We start from the raw sequence: 20,342 nt of genomic DNA, 5'->3' as shown, positions 1-20,342 counted from the left end.
TCTTTGACATCTGGTGGGAGGGCGTTCCACAGGGCGGGTGCCACTACCGAGAAGGCCCTCTGCCTGGTTCCCTGTAACCTCGCTTCTCGAAGGGAGGGAACCGCCAGAAGGCCCTCGGAGGTGGACCTCAGTGTCCAGGCAGAACGATGGAGGTGGAGACGCTCCTTCAGGTATGCCGTTTAGGACCTAATGAGTGATTCCCTGGGAACACATTGTATTCAGTAAGTGGAATATCTGCAAGTGCATCATCCCCTCTCCCTTCTTCCAGCTTCTAGATATGAAGATATTCGTCGACACAGACTCTGACATCCGCCTGGTCCGGCGCCTCCGCAGGGACATTGGCGAGCGCGGCAGGGACATCGAGGGCGTCATCAAGCAGTACAACAAGTTTGTCAAGCCGGCCTTCGACCAGTACATCCAGCCTACCATGCGGCTGGCGGACATTGTCGTCCCTCGGGGTAGGTGTCCCTTCTCTGGTCTCGCCTGGCGGGACAACAGCTTGTCCAGTGCTTAAATTCTGCGTGTTTTCTGTGCAGAATATGGCTCTCCATGGTTGTGAGACATGATGGGTATAGTGAGCCTCAGGGCCCACACAAGTGCCAGGGGCTGGACTGAGGAGGAATGGCCCTTTTCTGAACCTTCCCAAGGGCAGGAGGACAGTATTGATTTAGAAGAAGGGCATAGTCCAGAGGGGAAAAGCTGGGAAGTACTGGGTGAGGAATAGCTAGAAGAGAAAACACCAGGAGAGAGACAGCTGGAAGGTTCAGTGTCCTTGGAAAGCATTCCTGACCCCCCTTCGCCTAAGACTAGACGGGCTTGGAAAGTGATAGAACAGAAAGCGCAGCGGCAACAAACTCAGATTACCCAACGTAGGAGTGATGTAGATTAATGGGGGCGGAGGGGTGAACCTTAACTGGGAGCAACACCATTTCTAGAGAGAGATTCATTCCTTTGTCTCTCGCTGTGATTATTAAGGAAACTGACTATTAAGAAGGCTCCTTTCGTTTGATCTACTTATTTACTGCCACCGGGGGAGGGATCCGATTCCTCGAAGCATGGCTCCCCCCCCCACCAGGGAAGAAGGGGTGAGTGATGATCTACATCAGAAACAAGGGGGAGATATAATAATAATTATTATTATTGGTACTCTGCCCATCTGACTGGATTGCCCCAGTCACTCTGGGTAGCTTCCAGCATATACAGAGACATAATAGAATTGTAGAGTTGAAAGGGACCCTGGGGGTCATCTAGTCCAACCCCCTGACCAATATGGAACTCGAACCCACAACCCTGAGATTAAGTGTCTCCTGCTCTACCAGCTGAGAAAAAGACGGCAACTATCCAAGGCAGCGTTCCTTCCAGCTGCTTCAGACTACATGTCATGGACCGGAATAGCAGGGAGAGCCCAGCTGGTAGAGCATCTTAATCTCAGGGTTGTGGGTTTGAGCCCCACATTGGGTGAAATGTTCCTGCACTGCAGGGGGTTGGACTAGATGACCCTCAGGGTCCCTTCAAACTCTACAATTCTGTGATTCTATAAATCCCTTCGGTCCCAGTTGGTTGGAGCTGATGGGAGTTGTCATCCAAAACAGCCGGAGGGCACCACGTTGGCAAACAGTGCTGTAAGCAAGGGACATTGCAATGTTAATTTCGATTGCATACCGGCTGACTGTGTTCTGCTGCCCTCTAGTGGCTTTTCCGGGTCATAGCTGTTAGGAAACCGGTATCCACAATTCTCTCTCTCTCTCTGCTCCGCTCCAGGCAGTGGGAACACCGTAGCCATCGATCTGATCGTGCAGCATGTCCACAGCCAGCTGGAAGAGGTAAGAACCGCCGTGGGACGGGGCAGGAGGAAGGGCTGAACACTGGGTGTGCTGGTTGGGTTAGGGGGACTCTTGCAATCCCCTCCTTTGCTTCCACATCTTCGGGCAAACAGAGCTGCCAGGGTGGGTTTTCCGGTGGGGTCTGCAAGGAGGCCCGGCTTCTTTCCAGAACGTGTCCCAAAGACCCTCAGATTCTGCTGAAAAGGATTCCAGATCAGACTCCCTACTTGGCCCAGGCTTCCCAGTCGTCTAGCAAAGAGGACAAGGGAACTCTCAAGGCCATCTTCTCCAGCTGGTCAAATTCCAGACATCTTCAGGCCATCTTGGGGAAGTCTGCCCTCATGCAAATTCTCCGGGCAGGTCTGCAAATGTCATTTTCCATGTCTTTATCCCGCCCTTCCTCCGGCAAACTAAGGCAACCTATCAGGTTCTCTTCACCGTTTTCCTAAACTCCTTGAGCATTTGATCCTCTCCACCTGTGAGGTGGGCCACGGGCGCCAGATCGCCCAGAGAGCTCTGCGGCTTTGCGGGCAGCCAAATGCTAACCGGCTCAAGTCCTAATCCAACGTACTCTCTCTGGCTTCCTCCAGCCTTGCCCCTTCCAGATGTTGATGCGCTACAACAACCCATAAACCCCCCAGCCATTGGCCACACTGGCTGAGGCAGGTGGGCGTTGGAATCCAACAACATCTGTCGGCATCGTTAGACTGGGGCAAGGCTGGGGCAACTAAAGCCAGGGCCGTCTTAAGCATATGTGGCGCCGGGGTGCAAAAATCTGCCCGGTGTGCCCCCCCGGTTGCCCAGAGTTATTGACCTTTTTTTAGGGGGGAACCCCAAAGTTGTTGACTTTTTTTAGGAAAGGTTCCCCAGACTTTTTTTAGAGAGCAGACACCACACTTATAAAGAAAAGAGGAAACATAAAGAGCCCAGTGCAACAAACCAGCCCAAGGTGTCAGCGTCGGTGGCTGAGCAAAGCCGGGCACCTTGTGGTGTAATAATAATAATATAATAATACTTTATTATTTATTCCCTGCCCATCTGGCTGGGTTTCCCCAGCCACTCTGGGCGGCTTCCAACAAAACCCTAAAATACAATAACCTATTAAACATTAAAAGCTTCCCTAAACAGGGCTGCCTTCAGATGTCTTCTAAAAGTTTGGTAGTTATTTTTCTCTTTGACATCTGGTGGGAGGGCGTTCCACAGGGCGGGTGCCACTACCGAGAAGGCCCTCTGCCTGGTTCCCTGTAAATTGGCTTATTGCAGTGAGGGAACCGCCAGAAGGCCCTCGGCACTGGACCTCAGAACGATGGTGGTGGAGACGCTCCTTCAAGTATACTGGACCGAGGCCATTTAGGGCTTTAAAGTTCAGCACCAACACTTTGAATTGTGCTCGGAAACATACTGGGAGCCAGCGTAGGTCTTTCAAGATTGGTGTTATATGGTCTCAGTGGCCACTCCCAGTCACCAGTCTAGCTGCCGCATTCTGGATTAGTTGCAGTTTCCGAGTCACCTTCAAAGGTAGCCCCATGTAGAGCGCATTGCAGTAGTCCAAGTGAGAGATACCTAGAGCAGTGTTTCCCAACCACTGTTCCGCGGCACACTAGTGTGCCGCGAGATGTTGCCTGGTGTGCCGCGAGATGTTGCCTGGAGGGAGGCGGGCGAGTTGGGCGGCAAGAGGTGGGGCGGCGGCGGCGAGGAGAGGCCGCCCAGTGCGGGGCTCTCGCCGTCTGCCTGCCTGGCTGCCTGCGAGCTCGGCGGGCAGCGCCTCCGTCCGCAGCGCCCACCTCGCGGCTCTCATTCCCTGCCCCTGCCAAAGCTCACCCAGCCAAGCCGCGCTCTCCTTCCTGCCTCGCTTTGCTGCCTCCTCCCCCCCCACCCCCAAAGCTTGGAGGCTCCCCGGCAAGGGGGAGGGAAAAAAATTGAAACTTACACTTTCATGCGTCCCTCCCGGCGTGACGCTGCGCGCTGACGTCACGGGGCTGTAATGGTGGTGTGCCTCGAGATTTTTTTCATCAAACAAGTGTGCCTTTGCCCAAAAAAGGTTGGGAAACACTGACCTAGAGCATGCACTACACCAATCCCAGGTACGCAGGAAGGTGGAGCCGGCCGGCCGCCTCAGCGACTCGCTAGCTCGCTCACCCCCAAACTCACAGCACAGAGCCGCCCGCAGTAGAAGAGCCCGCCACGGCGCCCAGGTGCCCCACACCCCTGCCGCCAATGGTTAAGACGGCCCTGACCAAAGCAGAAGGGTGGCATTATTATTGTTACTACTCTAACCACTATGCGGCACTGCCCAACACAACTGAGGCAGAGTGTGGCCGCATAGTATTTGATTGGGCCGCAGTTCTGAGCTCACATCAAACTGCTTCTTGGCACTGGATCAGATTCTACGCTCCTGTGGTGAGGATCAGCCCCACATCAACTAACTGTGCGGAACAGACCCAACTGCAGAGAGCGGCCCTCCAGATACTAGAGGACTCCAACTCCCATCATTCCTTGTCAACCTGGCCAGTGTTCAGGGCTTATGGGATTTGTAGCCTTGGGGGGGGGGGGAAATCTGGAGAGCCACCAGTTCTCTGTCCTTGCAGTAAATAATACGGGAAGCCACTGCAGCTGAATTTGAGAAGTACTGGTCTAATTGGGAAATCCCAGGAAAGGGGGAATTTGCTCCCACTCCACTCCGACCCTTCAGATAAGTGGGGTGGGGAGTTTTTTGTAGTGGGGGGGGAGCTGCTCCACCCCCTCCATTTAGGGACCATCAAAAAGGATCAGTACCGTATTTTTCGTCCCATAGGACGCTCCGTCCCATAGGACGCACCTAGTTTTTTGGGGGGAGAATAAAGGGGGGGGGAATTCCTTTATTTCCCCTCCAAAACCAGGTCGGGGAAACCGAACCAGGTTCAGGAACAGCGGGATGGCGGCGCTGCGCCTCCCTGCTGTCCCCCAAGCTTGTGGGGCTGGCCGATGTCTGCCCGGCATGCGGGGCGCTCTGTGCCTCGCGCACTGGGTGGCAGGCTGCTATCCGCAGCATGGGGAGCCCTGCGGGGAACTCCTGCAGGGCTCTCCATGCTGCGGATGTCTGCCCGGCGTGAGGGGCACTCTGCTTCACGGCGCCCCTCGCGCCGGGCACAGGCTGCTATCCGTGGGGAGCTCTGCTTTCAACGTGCCCGGCGCTCCGGGAAGCAGGCTGCTATCCGCAGCCTAGACAGCCCTGCGGGACCTCCCGCAGGGTTGCCTAGGCTGCGGATGCGTTCCCGAAGCCTGGAGAGCAAGAGGGGTCGGTGCGCACCGACCCCTCTCGCTCTCCAAGCTTCAGCGAAATCCTGCATTCGCCCCATAGGACGCACCCAGATTTCCCCTTCATTTTTGGAGGGGGAAAAGTGCGTCCTATAGGGCGAAAAATATGGTAATCTAGAAGACAACCAAGGAGGAACCGAAGAGCCTCTGCCCAACTCTTGAGTTGCATATATAGGCGGCAAGTTAATTTTTGTCCTGTCTGAGAAGGTTCTGGGGACCTGCCCCCGAATGACTGGGGGGGAGGGGGGCGAAAGGCGCCAAAGGTGGGGGCAGGTCTCCGGAACTCACTTGCAAACTAACCGCATGAAATCCTCTGTTGCCCACCGGGTTGTCAGTTTGGGTATTTGGATGTGTTTATTCAAACCGCCCGTCCCCGTTTTCTGTGTTATTTCTTAAAAAGCTGTTCGCTTGTCCAGCTTCTTTGCTCAGTTTGCAGCTCTCACAGGGTGGGGAAAAGATTTCAACTCATGGGGGGGGAGAGAAGGGGGCGGTTTGCAAGAAATCTGCAACTTGGGGCTGCTCAGTATATGGAGCAAACAATGGACAAAAAACCTTGTGGTCAAATTTCTGAAAGGTGCTCTCAGTTGCACTGCAGTTTTTAAAAATCGTAATTTTTAATTCAAGGTCTAAACCATACTAGCAGGGGGGATATGACAAAACCATTTGTCTCGCATGCCCGGGAGGGCATAGCTTCTATACTAAAACGCCTGTGGCCCTCAACTGCACCCCCTAAAATAGCTCCCCCCCAGGCATGGGGCCTTCCAGATGTTTTTGAACTACAACTCCCAGTGCACGCAACAGCCAGGGATGATGGGAGTTATAGTTCAAAATATCTAGAGGCCAACAGCTTCAGGAAGGCTGCTCAAAAACCACTCGCTTTTCTTCTTCAGAGATAATATTTATGCAAACGTCTTGTGTGTAAAGCACATTTTTGTACCTGCTGCCGGCTTGTGGAAACACCACAGATCAGTTTAAAGGAAAACACCAGGAAACCAGTTTAAACAATGGCAGAAATTTGAACAAAGAGCATGAAAGAACCAGGAAGAGCAGGCTGAAAACCTTCAGTGCTGAATTTCAAAGAGCTGAAGTGAAATAAATCTTTCTTTTCTGCCTGCCTGAGAGTCACCAGGGATGGGGCCAGAGCAGTACCCCCAGGGAGGAAACCCCATAACCTGGGGGGCTGCCACAGAACTTAGGCAGTTCTGACGGATTCTGAAGCTGAACGGCAGGCTGACATTTCCAGTGGCTTTAGCTGACTCAAGATGTCTTTATTTGGTCATTGGCCAATGGGCTTGCGCACCATGTGGGTGTTCAGAGCGAGAATTCAACGGGTCCCTGTAACATGCGCCATTCAGACTGCGTGCGCACACACCACACCCCAATCTCTCCCTCCTCACAGTTATTTTTAAATGCTAATTTTAAATTCTAGGGCTAAATCATACCAGGCAATTCTGAAGCTGCCCTTACCAGTTTGGGGTTCAGGCGTATTTCCCCCCTTCTGTTTTCTCCCCACCACACAAACTTTTTTAACCCTTTCAGTCTCGAAGAGACACCGTAAGAAAAATTAGATTTGAGCGAAATCCTAAATCCAATTAAATATGTACGCTACGGGGTTTTTTTTGGGGGGGGCGAACCTGCCAGACATGGCGGTATTTGGGAAACGTAGTTGTGCGGTTAGTTGTGGCCACTTTGCAAAGCAGCCACTCTGACCCCCCCAAGAGAGCTGCCCCCTGAGCAAAGCTGAAATCGCAGCGGGTGCTTTTTAAAAATAATAATGATAATAATAAAGATGCTAACTGCTCCAAGTGCTGTGAATCCTGGGAAAACATGTCTCCTTGTGTTTTTATTTCCCCTTTTGCCTCTTAACGCCCTGCTGGTGTTTCCACTGTTTTAATACGGGGTTTGCTCGCTGTTCTTTGTGTTGCCGCGGCAGAGGGAACTCAGCGTCAGGTAAGGGCTCCTCCTAACTGTCTCCCTCTCTCTGTGTCCTCCTTTTTCTGTCTGCAAGGACAAAAATGCATCTTAATAACCGGTGCTGCTAAGCCGACTGTTTGCTGAGGCTGTGTGTTTTTGTGTGTGTGTGTGTGCATATTTGTGTGTTTAAACATTCAAATTCCTGCAGAATCATCACCGGATACATGCGCAGAGATCTGATGGTCAAGGGGCAAGGGCCATCACTTATCTGCGTTATCACAGAATCACAGAGTTGGGAGAAAACCTGAGGCTCATCTAGACCAACCCCGCCCCCCGCCTCCCCCCCAGCAGTGCAGGGATATGCAGCCATCCCTTACAGGAATCGCTGCCCCCTGTCTCTGCACGACAAGGCCCTCTGGTTCTGTGTTGAAGTGCTCTTGCGGTCCATTTGGTGAGGGTGGTTGGTCCTGTGATAAGAATTTTAAGGTTCCCGCCTGGCTTGACCCAGCCAACCTCCCAAAACAGAAAGGAGCCTTTTCAGGGGAGTATCGTGGAGCGCAGGTAATAATAATAGTAATAGTAGTAGTAGTAGTAATAATAATAATAATAATTTATTCTCTATACCCCACCCATCTGACTGTGTTTTCCCAGCCACTCTGGGCAGCTCCCAACAGAATAAACACGATAAAAGATCAAACATTAAAAACTTCCCTGAAGTTGTCTTCTAAAAGTCAGGTGGTTGTTTATTTCCTTGACATCTGGTGGGAGGGCATTCCACAGGGCGGATGTCACTACCGAGAAGGCCCTCTGCCTGGTTATTTAATCATAATCATAATAATTTATTATTTATACCCCCAGCCACTCTGGGCAGCTCCCAATTGTGTGTTAAATACAATACAGCATTAAATATTTAAAACTTCCCTAAACAGGGCTGCCTTCAGATGTCTTTTAAAGATAAGATAGCTACTTATTTCCTTCACATCTGAAGGGAGGGCGTTCCACAGGGTGAGTGCCACTACTGAGACGGCCCTCTGTCTGGTTCCCTGTAACCTCACTTCTTGCAATGAGGGAACTGCCAGAAGGCCCTCGGAGCTGGATCTCAGTGTCCGGGCTGAATGATGGGGGTGGAGACGCTCCTTCAGGTATACTGGACCGAGGCCGTTTAGGGCTTTAAAGGTCAGCACCAAGACTTTGAATTGTGCTCAGAAACATACTGGAAGCCAGTGTAGGTGTTTCAGGACCGGTGTTATATGGTCTCGGCGGTCGCTCCCAGTCACCAGTCTGGCTGCCGCATTCTTCACACCTTCAAAGGTAGCCCCACGTAGAGCACATTGCAGTAGTCCAAGCTTGGGGCTTCAGCTTGCTACCTCAAATATGGGAAGCTGTACTGAGTCAGACCAATTCTCCTTCTAATTTAGCACTGCCTATGCCAGCTAGCAAGGGACGTGGGTGACGCTGTGGGTTAAACCACAGAGTCTAGGACTTGCTGATCAGAAGGTTGGCAGTTCGAATCCCTGCAACGGGGTGAGCTCGGTCCCTGCTCCTGCCAACCTAGCAGTTCGAAAGCACGTCAAAGTGCAAGTAGATAAATAGGTACCGCTCCGGCGGGAAGGTAAACAGCGTTTCCGTGCGCTGCTCTGGCTCGCCAGAAGTGGCTTAGTCATGCTGGCCACATGACCCGGAAGCTGTACGCCGGCTCCCTCGGCCAGTAAAGCGAGATGAGCACCGCAACCCCAGAGTCGGTCATGACTGGACCTAACTGTCAGGGGTCCCTTTACCTTTACCTTATTATAGATTGATAATTCATTATTGTGGCTGATAAGTGTTCAATTATTATTTGCTGATGTTTAATGTTTACATTTACCTATGCCAGCTAGCAACAACCCTCGAGGGTTTCAGTCAGGGGTCTTTCTCAGCCCCCCATGGAGACATGGCTGGGGTGGTATTTGGGACCTTCCCTTGAGCCATGCCCCCTGCGCCCTGCCTGACAACCCTCCCCTCTTTCGGCCCCCACTTCCCCTCATATCCCCCAGTCTCTCCACAAACCTGAGCCTGCAGCCACCCATGGGCCATTTGATGCTGTTTGGTAAAGATAAAGGGACCCCTGACCATTAGGTCCAGTCGTGGCCGACTCTGAGGTTGTGGCGCTCATCTTGCTTTATTGGCCGAGGGAGCTTCCAGGTCATGTGGCCAGCATGACTAAGCCGCTTCTGGTGAACCAGAGCAGCGCACGGAAACGGCGTTTACCTTCCCTCCGGTACCTATTTATCTACTTGCACTTTGACATGCTTTTGAACTGCTAGGTTGGCAGGAGCTGGGACTGAGCAACAGGAGCTCACCCCGTCAAGGGGATTCGAACCGCCGACCTTCTGATCAGCAAGCCCTAGGCTCTGTGGTTTAACCCACAGCGCCACCTGCGTCCCTGTTTATGCTGTTCGAGTTACCAGCTAATTGGGGAGGTCCAGAACATCTCCGTTCCCGACGAAGAATAGAATTGCTGGGAGGGAGCAGTTAGAAAACGTTTAAATAATTGGAGCTGAGCCGAATAGAAGAGACAACTTCTCTTTCTGCTTTCTTCACACACACACACACACACACACACACACACACACACACACACTTTTCTATATGTCTGGAAATGCTTTTTGGTAGAAGAAAAAGTTTTTAGGAGATGGCATGCCAGAAATAGATCCCTCCGTGTGGATCTGCCACGCCTTACCTCAGCTCCCAGCCTTGATCCCCTCAAGGCGCCCTCCTTATGGGTGCCTGGGGGCACACTAGCCCCCACATCTTGGAAATGTCAAGCCACTTCAAGGCTGCCCTCCTCCCCGTTTGAAAAACCTCAGCTGGGCTGCGCTCCTTCCTCTCCCTTCCTCTGTCTTCTCGCTTTTTCTCTTGTCTGCTTCCTGTTTGATTCTGCGAGAGCGCAATGAAAGGCGCCGGTGACATTTACCGCCCCGCCTGCTTTTTTTGTGGGGATTTGTGTGTGTCTTTTGAGCTGGTCACCCGGCCTTTTTGAAGGGTTTTTGTTCTCCGGGGAAGAAGGCTGAGGAGGAGGAGGGACAGAAGAATTGGTTTCCAAATGCGAGACTTAATTTTTTTAAAAAATAGATGAACGAGGAAAGGAAAAAGACCAAAAAAAGAAAGAAATACGCCATCCGCTTAAGGCTGCTTATCAGTTTTTTCCACTACCGGTCAGACACAGCAAAGAGGTGACAGGAAGCGCCGAGTACCTGTGTAAAATTCAGGGGCGAAAGGAAGGCGACCGCTTTAGGCATGATAGAAGTTCTTAAAATAACGCACGGAAAAGGGAAAGAGGAAAGACTTTCTCTCTCATAACGCCAGGCCTCGACCTCCAATAAAGCTGTATGTTGGAAGAGTCAGGGCAGATAAAACAACGCTGTCCAGGGTCGTCAAGACTGCGGAGAGAATAACTGGGTGCACTCTTCCCACCTTGGATCAAATCTATGCTTCCAGGTGCCATAAGAAAGCTGCAGAGATAGTGCAGGACAGTGCGCACCCCGGAAGTGATCTCTTCCAGCTTCTGCCTTCTGGAAGAAGGTCCAGGGTTATAAAGACCAGGACTAGCCGCCTGGGAAACAGCTTCTACCCAAACACGATTCTGGTTTTAAACGCAGTGCAAGGAGTCTGTATGGGAGTATATTGTATTTTAAAATGGGGTTAGTTACAGATAGGTAGCCGTGTTGGTCTGTCATAGTCAAAATAAAAAAATTCCTTCCAGTAGCACCTTAAAGACCAACTAAGTTAGTTCTTGGTATGAGCTTTCGTATGCATGCACACTTCTTCAGATACACAGTGTATCTGAAGTAGTGTGCATGCACACGAAAGCTCATACCAAGAACTAACTTAGTTGGTCTTTAAGGTGCTACTGGAAGGAATTTTTTTATTTTAAAATGGGGTGTCAGAGTTTTTAGGGGGCCAACCAGGCTGGGATAGCTTGGATAGCAGGCTTGTTGGGTTTTGAATGTCCTTTGTAGATTTTTCAATTTCGTTCCTCTGTATGGGGCAGTGACAATAAAGATTATCGTATCGTAAAAGAAAGTGCTTCTTCACACAGTTAAACTGTGGGACTCCCTGCCACAGGAGGGCAATGATGGCCACTTACTTGGATGGCATTAAGAAAGGACAGATTCATGGAGGAGGGGGTTGTTGGTGGCTACAAGCCATGGTGGCTGTGTTCTGTCTCCGTTGTCAGAGGCAGCAATTCTTCTGAGAAACAGTTACTGGGGAACACAGGACAGAGAGAGGGCTAGAAACCTGCTTGTTGGTTTCCCACAAGCATCTGGTTGGCCGCTTTTGAGAACAGGATGCTGGACTAAATAATAATAATAATAATAATAATAATAATAATAATAATAATAATAATAATAATAATAATAATAATTTATTATTTATACCCCGTGCATCTGGCTGGGTTTCCCCAGCCACTCTGGGCAGCTTCCAACTGAATATGAAAAACAATACAGCATCAGACATTAAAATCTTCCCTAAATGGGGGCGCCTTCAGTTGTCTTTTAAAAGTAAAATAGTTGTTTATTGCCTTGACATCTGCTGGGAGGGCGTTCCACAAGGCAGGCGCCACTTCTGAGAAGGCCCTCTGCCTGGTTCCCTGTGACCTCACTTCTCACAGTGAGGGAACCACCAGAAGGCCCTTGGAGCTGGACCCCAGCATCCAGGCTGAACGATGGGGGTGGAGACGCTTCTTCAGGTATCCTGGGCCGAGACCATTTAGGGCTTTCAAGGTCAGCACCAACACTTTGAATTGTGCTCGAAAACATACTGGGAGCCAGTGAAGATCTTTCAGGACCGGTGTTACATGGCCTCGGCGGCCGCTCCCAGTCACCAGTCTAGCTGCCGCATTCTGGATTAGTTTCTAAGTCACCTTCAAAGGTAGCCCCATGTAGAGCGCATTGCAGTAGTCCAAGCAGGAGATAACTACATGGGCCACTGGCTTGATCCTGCAGGCTCTTCTTGGGTTCTGAACATTCTTTCCGTTTTAACACACTTGCTACTGGGTTATTTTAATAAAGCAGACCTCCAAATGCGATGCTATTTTGGCAGTAATGGCCCTGAATCGTCGAGAAGGCGTTTGATACACTTGAGAGGTTCTCATGGGAGAATTCCCTGAGTTACAGCTTCTCCCAGCTCTTGCAGAAGTTGACACCTCTGCCCTGTGCAATCCTTCAGAGGCTGTGCCAGAAAACACCCTGTAATACTAAGTTGGTGTGGGAGCGGGCAAAGTTTGGTAAGGACCAGCCTGAGGGCCACACGACCTTGCAGGCAACCTCCCAGGGGCCGCATGTAACAAATTCCATGCCAAAGCTAGGCGTTCCTACTCCTCTCCACCCAGCCATACAAATGACTTTGTTACAGGTCAAGGATTCTGCATCCAGGCAAAAGAGATGCAAGATGCTTTTCCAGGGCAAATTTCCTCCCCCCCTTTTTTTTCAGGGCTCTTATTTCCCTGCTTTATTTTCTCTTCCCTCCCTCTTTGGTTATCTGTGTCTCTCTGTGTGTTTGGTTGCCTGTTACCTGCTTGGCTCATCCCTGAACTACAACTCCCATCTGATGAACAGAGGAAACTCCGCTGGGATATGTGAGGATCAAATTGCACACTCCAACTTATTATTTCCTTTTTTTCTTTTGGTTTGGTTTGAATACTAAATCGAGTGTCGAGCTTTTGCCGAGGTCTAGGCCTGCATGATGAGGAATCTACCATGTGGGTCGGCATGCCCCCTTTAGCGGGGCTATCTTTTTAATTAAGAAAGTTATATACCTCCCCCCACACACTAAAATCCACTGGGAGGTTTATAGCATATAACGGAGCATATATATATATACAGTGGTGCCCTGCAAGACGAATGCCTCGCAAGACGGAAAACTCACTAGACAAAAGAGTTTTCCGTTTTGGAGGTGCTTCGCAAAACAAATTTCCTATGGGCTTGCTTCGCAAGACGACAATGTCTTGCGAGTTCCTGCTGGTTTTTTCCCCTCCCCCCTTTTTCTAAGCCGCTAAGCTGCTTATCAGCTGATCCGATCAGCAGATAAGCCACTAAAAGCCGCTAATCCGCTAATCCGTCAATGGGCTTGCTTCGCAAGACGAAAAAACCGCTAGACGAAGAGAATCACAGAACGGATTCTTTTCGCCTTGCGAGGCACCACTGTAGCATATATCGCATATAAACGGAGTCCCGTGGTACCCAGGATACAAGGCGTGGGGCAGAAATTCAGTCTGGGTCACAATGCAAACCCATCCCAATTTGCACTTCCCCAAACAATCTATGATTGCACTTTGAACTTCTCCCAATTTTGCCAGGAGGGTGTATTATTATTATTATTATTATTGTTATTGATTTGCTAATTGCCTCCTAAACAACCACCTCAGGGTGATGTACAACAAAGACTATTAAGAACAAATGAGAACACTAAAACAGCAGAAAAACAACAACAACAACATAACAAAACAGTCTTGAGGGATCAACCAGCTGTCGCTCATTAAGCTGAATCAAGCCCCCCGCCCAGCCCCCCCAAGCTGTTTTATGACTGTTTTATCCCAATGCAATTGGCATTGGGACCATGGTATGGATGGAGGGAGTATTTCACAGAATAATTGAAATGTTATATTGGAAGGGTTCCTGAGCATCGTCCAGTCTAACCCCTCGCAATGGAGGAATGAATCTTTAAACTCCTCCCTCCCCTTTTACTATGGTCCTAGTAAATACCCCCCAACAGTTACTTGTTCTGGAAGGGAAGCTTCTGTTGGCTTCTATTTGGGGATTAAAAAAAATATTAATCAGGGGTGCAGCATTGAGGGATAAACTGTTCCTCTACCTCCCAATACGGTCCCAGTGCAGATCAGGGTCTCCCACGGTTGTTATTTTAAAAATCCTTTAGTAGAAACAAATTTACACACACACACACACACACACACACACACACAAGCAAATAAGTAATGAAGGAGTTGACAACATGGCGCCCGTGGACACAAGGGCTCCCTTGAGATCTTCCGCCAGAACCCTTGAAAAGTCCATAGATCTGAGACTCTTTCTAGCTCCTTGCTAAGCATTCGTACAGTTCTGTACCATCTCCCTGACTCCTGGTTAACCCTCTTCCATTCGACTGGCTTGTGGTTGGTTCTCTGTGTGTTTGCGTGTGCGCCTCTTTCTCCCGGACCCAAAACTGGCGAGGCACAAACCTTTAACCAGCTTCTTTTTTGCGTGTGCATGTTTTAATGTTCCTCTTTTTCCCCGCTCGCCCTGAATTAAAGCTCGCGTGTGTGCGTCCGCGAGCGGAAAGGATCTCCACAAGGCACTTTGTCCACCCAAACCAACCACACAGACACAGGGGACACAAAAAGCCTGGCGTTGAACAAATAAAGGGTGTCCTAATTAGAACCTCCTTCCTCTTCTTCCTCCAAGCTGCTAGCTAAGCTGCCGGCCGCTCCTCGAAACCACCGGTTTGTCATTCAGATGTGACTCATCCTGACCCTTTTATTCCTCCAACAACTAAGGAAGCTGGGCTCGTTTTCATTTTGGCAACGAGGCTTTGTCCTTCGCCCCACCACCCGCAGAAGACAGAACTCCACCCCTTAGGCTGCTTTGAAATAAATAATAATAAAAATAAATAAATAAATAAATAAATAAATAAATAAATAAATAAATTTATTATTTATACCCTGCCCATCTGCCTGGGTTTCCCCAGCCACTCTGGGTGGCTCCCAACAGAATATTAAAACACAGTAGTCTATTAAACATTAAAAGCTTCCCTAAACAGGGCTGCCTTCAGATATCTTCTAAAAGTCTGGTAGTTGTTCTTCTCTTTGACATCTGGTGAGAGGGCGTTCCACAGGGTGGGTGCCACTACCGAGAAGGCCCTCTGCCTGGTTCCCTGTAATTTGGCTTCTCGCAGCGAGGGAACCACCAGAAGGCCCTAGGCGCTGGACCTCAGTGTCCGGGCAGAACAATGGAGGTGGAGACGCTCCTTCAAGTATACTGGACCGAGGCCATTTAGGGCTTTAAAGGTCAGCACCAACACTTTGCATTGTGCTTGGAAACGTATTGGGAGCCAGTGTAGGTCTTATGTGGTCTCGGTGGCCGCTCCCAGTCACCAGTCTTGTTACCGGTATCTCTCTGTCACCCATCTATCTACCATATTTTTTGCTCTATAAGACGCACTTTCCCCCTCCTAAAAAGTAAGGGGAAATGTGTGTGCGTCTTATGGAGTGAATGCAGGCTGCGCAGCTATCGCTGAAGCCAGAAGAGCAAAAGGGATCAGTGCACACCGATATATAGAGCGAAAAATACGGTAATTTATATCCCGCCCCTCGTCCCAAAGGTTGCCAGTGCCCTGACCCCACAGGCGGAGGCAGCAATATTCTGGAAACCAAAGGGGGGAAGAGTTGGTCCTGTGTTCGGATCCCTGGGCAGGTTTCCCAGAGGCATCTGGCTGGCCAATGTGAGATCAGGATCCTGGACCAGATGGGCCTGATCCGGCAGGCTCTTCTTGGTCCCGCCCTGCCCAACCTCCGGTGTCAAGTTCAGCCACGGCTCCCTGCTAAGCGCTGCCAATAGCTTACTCAAGAGAGGTGGCCGGGAGTGAGATTCATGGGGATGATTAGGAAGGCAGGAGAGGATATATTATTTCATGATATCCTTCCCAACTTGCGCCAGCAAGTTCCATATTCTAGCATAGTTCCAAACATCCCCCTTTTTAAATTACAAAGCAATCAGCTTGTTGCGGACTCATCTGAGTCTTACTATTAAAAGATTCCTTCCTGGTAAAATCCCTCTTAAAAAGAATAAACACAAGAATCTGATTAACGTTAATATAAATGTAATTTACTCACAGATCCATTCAGGTTCACAGACGTGTCCCTGAAGGCAGGCTTAGGTTACATAACAACTAGAACTACAGTCATACCTCATGTTACGTCTCCTTCATGTTACGTTCTTTCAGGTTATGTCCTGCGGCGGCCCGGAAGTACCGGAAAGGGTTACTTCCGGGTTTCGCCGCTCGCACATAAACAGAAGCGCAAAATGGCATCACACGCACGCGCAGAAGCGGCGAATCACAACCCGCGTGTGCGCAGACACGCCGCTGCGGGTTGCGTTCTCTTCATGTTGCGAATGGGCCTCTGGAATGGATCCTGTTCGCAATCAGAGGTACCACTGTGTTCCATAAGTAAGTTAGTCCCAAGTGACTGCGACTAGACAGTCACTTCTCCAAACACACAGCAACATACAAAATGGAGAACACACACTGATCAGAACATGGAGGCCGTGTGCTCCTCCATGCAAGTACAACAGACCACCCCCTCTTCAAGTCACATGTAATGGAAGTCTGTCCCAGCTCAGGAGGAAACAGGAAGTCTTCTCCTGAGTGGTGCAAAACATCCCCTAACATGTCCACTGTAGGAATGTTGTACTGGACTGCAGTTTTACATCCCACAATATTCCCTCCCCATTGAGCCTGTCCATGGGGCGTTTCAGCCATGGCGAAAGGTCTGTGTGGTTGGTTCGGATGAGGAAAGCCGTGGGATCTTTGGGGTGGCTTCTCTGGCTGGGGGAGGAAGCAGCACTTCCCCAAGAAGCCTTTAACTTGACTTTAATTCTCCTCTTTTTCTTCAGGGCAGCACTGGCCTCGGCCCACCAATGCCACCCTCTCCCCAAGACTCTCAGTGTGCTGAAGAACACCCCACAAGTGAAAGGCATGCACACAATCATCCGGTGAGTTGGGTGCCTTGTTCTAAGTTCTTTTCAGCACCACGGAGAGCTCCTGGCGAGCCGCTTACTCCATTGAGAGCAGGAAGCAAACTGTTGCCTGTTGAGCATCCACCTTTAGACCCCCCCTTTCCTGTACTCTGCCACACAAGTGGCAAGAAAGGAGAGTTTGACAAAACAATGGGAAGAACTTTCTGACAGTAAGAGCAGTTTGACGGGGGAACCGTCTCCCTCGGGAGGTTGTAGACTCCACTTCCTTGGAGGCTTTTAAGCAGTGGTTGCGTGGCCATTTGTCATGGATGCTTTAGCTAAGATTACAGCATCGCAGGGGGTTGGACTAGATGACCCTCAGGTCCCTTCCAACTCTTATAATTCCATGAACCTAATACCTTCTTTCTCTCCTCTTTGTTACCCTTTCAGGGACAAGGAGACAAGTCGGGATGAGTTTATATTCTACTCCAAACGGCTGATGCGTCTCCTGATAGAACATGCACTGTCCTTCCTGCCTTTCCAGGTAGGCTGATCAAAGCGCTCTTCCAAACTACGGGTAGGCAAACTAAGGCCCTGAGGCAGGATCTGGCCCAATCGCCTTCTAAATCCGGCCTGCGGACAGTCCAGGAATCAGCATGCTTTTACATGAGTAGAATGTGTCCTTTTATTTAAAATGCATCTCTGGGTTATTTGTGGGGCATAGGAATTCGTTCATTCCCCCCCAAAAAAATATAGTCTGGCCCTGCCCCCCACAGGGTCTGAGGGACAGTGGACCGGCCCCCTGCTGAAAAAGTCTGCTGACCCCTGTTCCAAACCATGGCTGAGCTGAAAGGGATCAGGACTCTTTTGAAAGAGGATCCCATCTCTTTGGGTGATTTGTCGCAGTATCATTGGGAGGGAGCAGGCAGCATGCTCATTTTGCATCCTCTTGATTGGTTGGGATCACCCATGTGACCTCTATAAGTGGCATTGCCCTCGCTCAAAATGGCGCCCATCTCCCATCTGATTAGTTGCATTCTATTGCAATGTTGCCTCCTGTGTATAATCTCCAATGGCTTGGGATTGCTTGAGGGAAATACAGAGGGGAAATGACTGATTTGGCACCAGACTGTGAGGCAGGGAGGTGATTTGTGAACAGCGTCAAACAGCTATGAGAAAAGCAGAGTTGGGGGGCTTTCGGAGAGTGAGGTTTGCCCCACCTGAAATCATGGATTTCAAGCTAGAAGGTGGACCTGGAAAATGTTCTATTCAGCCCTAAATCTAAGAAGAAAATTTGAGGGCAGGTGATGCCACAAAAGCAGTGGCTTTCAAGTCCAGAGATGAGTTTTCTTCTCTTGCTGAAAACAGTTTAAAGAAGCAATATCAGGCTAAACTTAATTATGCCCCAAAAGTGACCTTCCTTGCTCATAAAATCCTCTAGAACCTCACCCTCTCTCTCTGCACCCTTTTTGTGGCCTGGGAAGAGAGCTGGATAGAAATGGTTTCAGCGATGGGCGCTTGCATTCTGCCCTAAGGAAACCTGGATTTGCAGCCTGCATAAGTTGTTTTTTAAAAATGCACACGTCTGTTTGTTTTGCGTAATTTATTCTGCTTTTCTGCCACTGATGAGCTCCGTATTTCTCACTTGGACTCTGTCCCTGCCCAAATTCCCTATTAATTCCTGTGTGCTGTTGCCTTTCCAGACCTGCACAGTTCAGACCCCGCAAGGGCAGGACTATGAAGGCCGAAATTACAGTGGGAAGCAAGTAAGTGTCGCTGGCAGAGGATTCTCAAAGCAGAGTCCGGAGAAAACCATTGGTGTGTGAAACCTGCTCCTGTTTTGATTCATAGTTCCAGCTTTCTGCTTGTGGCATCTTCTATTTGGGACAAATCTTAACTCTCTCTTTTTGCATTGCGGTGTTTTGAGGGGATATTTGCTGAAGCCTTTGACAGGTGCTGTGCTGGCAGTCACTCCTGAACCTGTCGGTGTCACAATAGTGACCCCTGGGTTTCTGTATCTGCACACTCAGAGCTTTTGGACAGCTTTCTCCTAAAAATAGCACACATCTGGGTCTGAGCATCCTTGAGTCTGGTGCACCTGGAGAGTGTTGGAACCGTGGGATGGAAAGCCAGCTGGCTTGGCCCCAGCCGGAGCGTGTCCCTTCTCAGCATTGCGGAGATCCATCAGTCATCCTCCGACGTGCGTCCGCGACTCATGCTACTGTGCATGCAAGAGCACACATTACTCAGCAGAGTAAACACACAACAGATCAGGCTCGAGGCGTGGATACTATACTAAACTACGCATTTATGATACATAAATCAGGACAAAGAAAAACATGGCTTCTCTCCTTGTCGTTCTTCTCGGGGAGAGAGAAAACAAAAGCAATACAGAGCGGAAGTTCCGCTCACGGGACTCCAGCAATCTGTGCTGGAATGTAAACAGACATGTCACATGTAACAATCCCACGTATCTGCAGCAAAGGGAGGAATGGAATTCCCAATTCAACCTGACACAAAAGGAAAGAACAGGCCCAGTTTCTGTTGAGAAGAACCCACCAGCAACTGAAGGAAGCAAGAGGATTATGTAGCAAGAGAAAGGTTTTCTACTATTTAAAAGATTTTCTAATTGATTAATTGCCTAGCTTCACTCGGTTTAAAATTAATTAACCGATTCAATTCAAATGCATTTGGTATCACTTTAATAAAGGCTCCTTTTCCAGGATCCTGAAAAAGAGGGATAATTTATCGGAGAACAGCTGGGCAGGATGACAAACTCCCACTGAGTCTTCCTGAAAAACATTGGTGTTGATTTTTTTAAAAAGGAATAATTCTCAAGAATGCTTGGAGTGAAGCGGTGGGGAGATTTCAGTGTTTGATTAAGTATTCTTAGAGAAACACACACACAAATCCACACTAGGTTTAAAAAAGGGTAAAAGACCCCTGGACTGTTAAGTCCAGGCAAAGGTGGCTATGGGGTTGCGGCGCTCATCTCGCTTTCAGGCCGAGGGAGCCGGCATTTGTCCACAGACAGCTTTCCGGGATTAAACTGCTACTGGTGCACAGAGGACCGTAACGAGTGCCAGAGTGCATGGAAACACTGTTTACCTTCCTGCCGCAACGGTACCTATTTATCTACTTGCACTGGTGTGCTTTTGAACTGCTAGGTTGGCAGGAGCTGGGACAGAGCAACAGAAGCTCACCCCTTTGCGGGGATTCGAACCGCCGACCTTCCAATCGGCAAGCCCAAGAGGCTCAGTGGTTTAGACCACAGCGCCAACCACGTCCCTTAGCAAATCCACACTACCAGAGGGTGAAGCGTGCACTGACAATTCTTGCCAGGGATCATGGGACTGCTGTTTCCTCTGCCTCCCAACTCAATGTAGAAGGCAGAGTAACCCCAAGTACCAATCTTGCCGGCAGGAAATGACTGTCCTAGGGAAATTGCGTTTGCCCTGCAGCCTGATTTCCGCTTAACAACCGGGTGGAAAGAGCTCTCCTGTCTCTGGCAAGCCCACCTCCCCACCAGCTACCCCCTCCCTTCTCAAAGGAAAGGAGCTTTCTACTTGGAAAGGGTTTGGAACTTGCAAGGAGAGCT

The 20,342-nt window shown here is 49.8% G+C and overlaps 1 protein-coding gene across 4 annotated transcripts in view; it reads left to right on the top strand.

Annotated features, from left to right (window-relative positions):
- UCKL1 (uridine-cytidine kinase 1 like 1) overlaps positions 1–20,342 on the top strand; it is an 84,717-nt gene that overhangs the window by 58,227 nt on the left and 6,148 nt on the right. For 3 of the 4 annotated variants that reach the window (XM_081196283.1, XM_081196282.1, XM_081196284.1), the window contains exons 6-11: positions 269–458; positions 1,762–1,823; positions 12,632–12,651; positions 16,682–16,780; positions 17,195–17,288; positions 18,448–18,510. In XM_081196283.1, coding sequence (XP_081052409.1) covers positions 269–458; positions 1,762–1,823; positions 12,632–12,651; positions 16,682–16,780; positions 17,195–17,288; positions 18,448–18,510 — 528 coding nt within the window. Of the gene's footprint in view, positions 1–268; positions 459–1,761; positions 1,824–7,053; positions 7,071–12,631; positions 12,652–16,681; positions 16,781–17,194; positions 17,289–18,447; positions 18,511–20,342 lie in introns of all 4 variants that reach the window. The other variant, XM_081196285.1, reaches the window with a different exon arrangement.

This window comes from Podarcis bocagei (genome assembly GCF_964188305.1).
Source record: "Podarcis bocagei genome assembly, chromosome: 5".
Classification (NCBI taxonomy): Eukaryota; Metazoa; Chordata; class Lepidosauria; order Squamata; family Lacertidae; genus Podarcis; species Podarcis bocagei.
This window is presented reverse-complemented; position numbering and strand designations above follow the sequence as displayed.